Raw genomic sequence first — 1,696 nt, forward strand, 5'->3', positions numbered from 1 at the left:
GCTCACTAAGTCTACGATCTGTTCACGAATATTTTCGCGTGTCTCCAATACTTCTTGATGTGTGTCTTGGGCACCTCATCCCAACCATCGCAAGCCCACTCAAGTAGTGATGAAAAAAAAAACTTTGTCAACATTATTTAACTATAAGTTGATTAACCAAGAGGTTGAAAACCTCAGTTTAAAAATAGAAGTTTTCTCAACCAACCCCGTGGCATGAAGGGGTATTGGAGTTACTCTAAGTATTCTACCAGCTCATTTTCTGGGACCATGCCACTTTCGGGATATTCCTGTAAGCGTGCGATATCGGGCCACGAAGTGGATGCCGCAGCTAGAGTAGTGTATATGTATGCCAGTTTCTCGACCTTGTCCTTCGTCATTCTATTTTGTTTCCTGCTGTGGATGCAGTCGAGTACGCTCCAAGTAAGTTTACTGGCAACTGACGATGTTAGCACGGCTAATACAAGTCTTGCAAGCTCATACAGCTTTGGAAACTTTCTTTATATGCTTCCTCATTAGCATCCCACTAATGACTCGGTGCAGCGGCTGCGTATTGTTCTATCTCGTGTGGCGGCCAACCCCTCTTCAAACTCCCAAATGCGTATAAACCCGCCGTAACGGCTGCCTCTGATGTATCTCCAAGCAGGTTAGCACACTTCACAGCAGCATCCACACTATTATTTATGTCATTGTCCATAAAATCGTTCGTATTTATGTATTCATCGCAGGATCCAGCAAAAAAGTGATTTTGATCGCGTCTGTGCCAAAAACGTTCCATCGCTCAGTAATGCGAGATTTAATCGGCGTCTGAAGGCCTATGGGAAGCGCTCGATTTAGTCTTTCGTAGACATCAATTGTTTGTAGTCGACGAAATAGCGAATAAATTCTTGATATGGCACATGTAATGAGTTTAAACTCTCTCAATCCTCCACTATACGGTCAATCAGCTTTACAGCATGCTCCAGATTCTGCCAGAACTCGACGTCCTCGATAATATCCTTCACCTTCTCGAGCGCTTCCCTATTCGAAGCAGTCACCATATAGCGTGTAAGCAATTCTGCGCCCTCCTCCTCGCAGGACCACTTCTTGATAATTGTCATAAAGCTCAACGCACTTCTCATGCACGGTGTACCGTGTACCAGCGTGTCTCGAATCGGAATCACTATTGCGCGGCAATGATCGCGGCTTGGAAGGGTTGTAGTTTGGTGTACAGATCGGAACTGATCCAAAGCCTCATCATGAGCTTAAATAATCTCTGATTGCAGGGTTTAAAATTCATCTAGCAGTGTGTGATGATCCCGCACAAACTTTGCGATTGATACACACTGTTCTCGGGCGACTTTGAATAAAATGAAGCTTAAACATATCTTGGATGAAAAGGATAACCGTGTGTGCAGCGCAACCACCAGCGAAAAGAGGCAGCATTGCTTTTAAGTGCCCCCACGCGTTGACCATGTTGTGCAGAATTTTGATGCAGTAGCTCCTTTTGTCTGTTATCACAGGCTGCACCACCCTGTGGACAGTTCACACACTATGCAGTCGCGCTAGTGCTTACCGAAGACTTGAACCATCCGTGGCCGTCGCTCACGCGTCTTGGCACACAGGTAATGATATAATAGTCCACAGCATAACAAGTTTGACGGTGATTCACAAGTTGGCTCGTCACAGCAAACCCACTTGACCTTAAACTTCGCCTACA

General features: G+C 45.3%; 1 protein-coding gene across 1 annotated transcript; it reads right to left on the reverse strand.

The window, feature by feature from the left end:
- Window positions 1-847: 847 nt before the first annotated feature.
- PPTG_24931 (hypothetical protein) lies at window positions 848-1,118 on the reverse strand (the record flags this gene model as incomplete). The annotated part of the gene is made up of 2 exons (XM_008918944.1): window positions 848-883; window positions 951-1,118. The coding sequence occupies 2 exons, from the start codon at window positions 1,116-1,118 to the stop codon at window positions 848-850; spliced, it is 204 nt and encodes a 67-aa protein (XP_008917192.1).
- Window positions 1,119-1,696: the final 578 nt, after the last annotated feature.

This window comes from Phytophthora parasitica, assembly GCF_000247585.1.
Source record: "Phytophthora parasitica INRA-310 unplaced genomic scaffold supercont2.391, whole genome shotgun sequence".
NCBI lineage: Eukaryota > Oomycota > Peronosporomycetes > Peronosporales > Peronosporaceae > Phytophthora > Phytophthora nicotianae.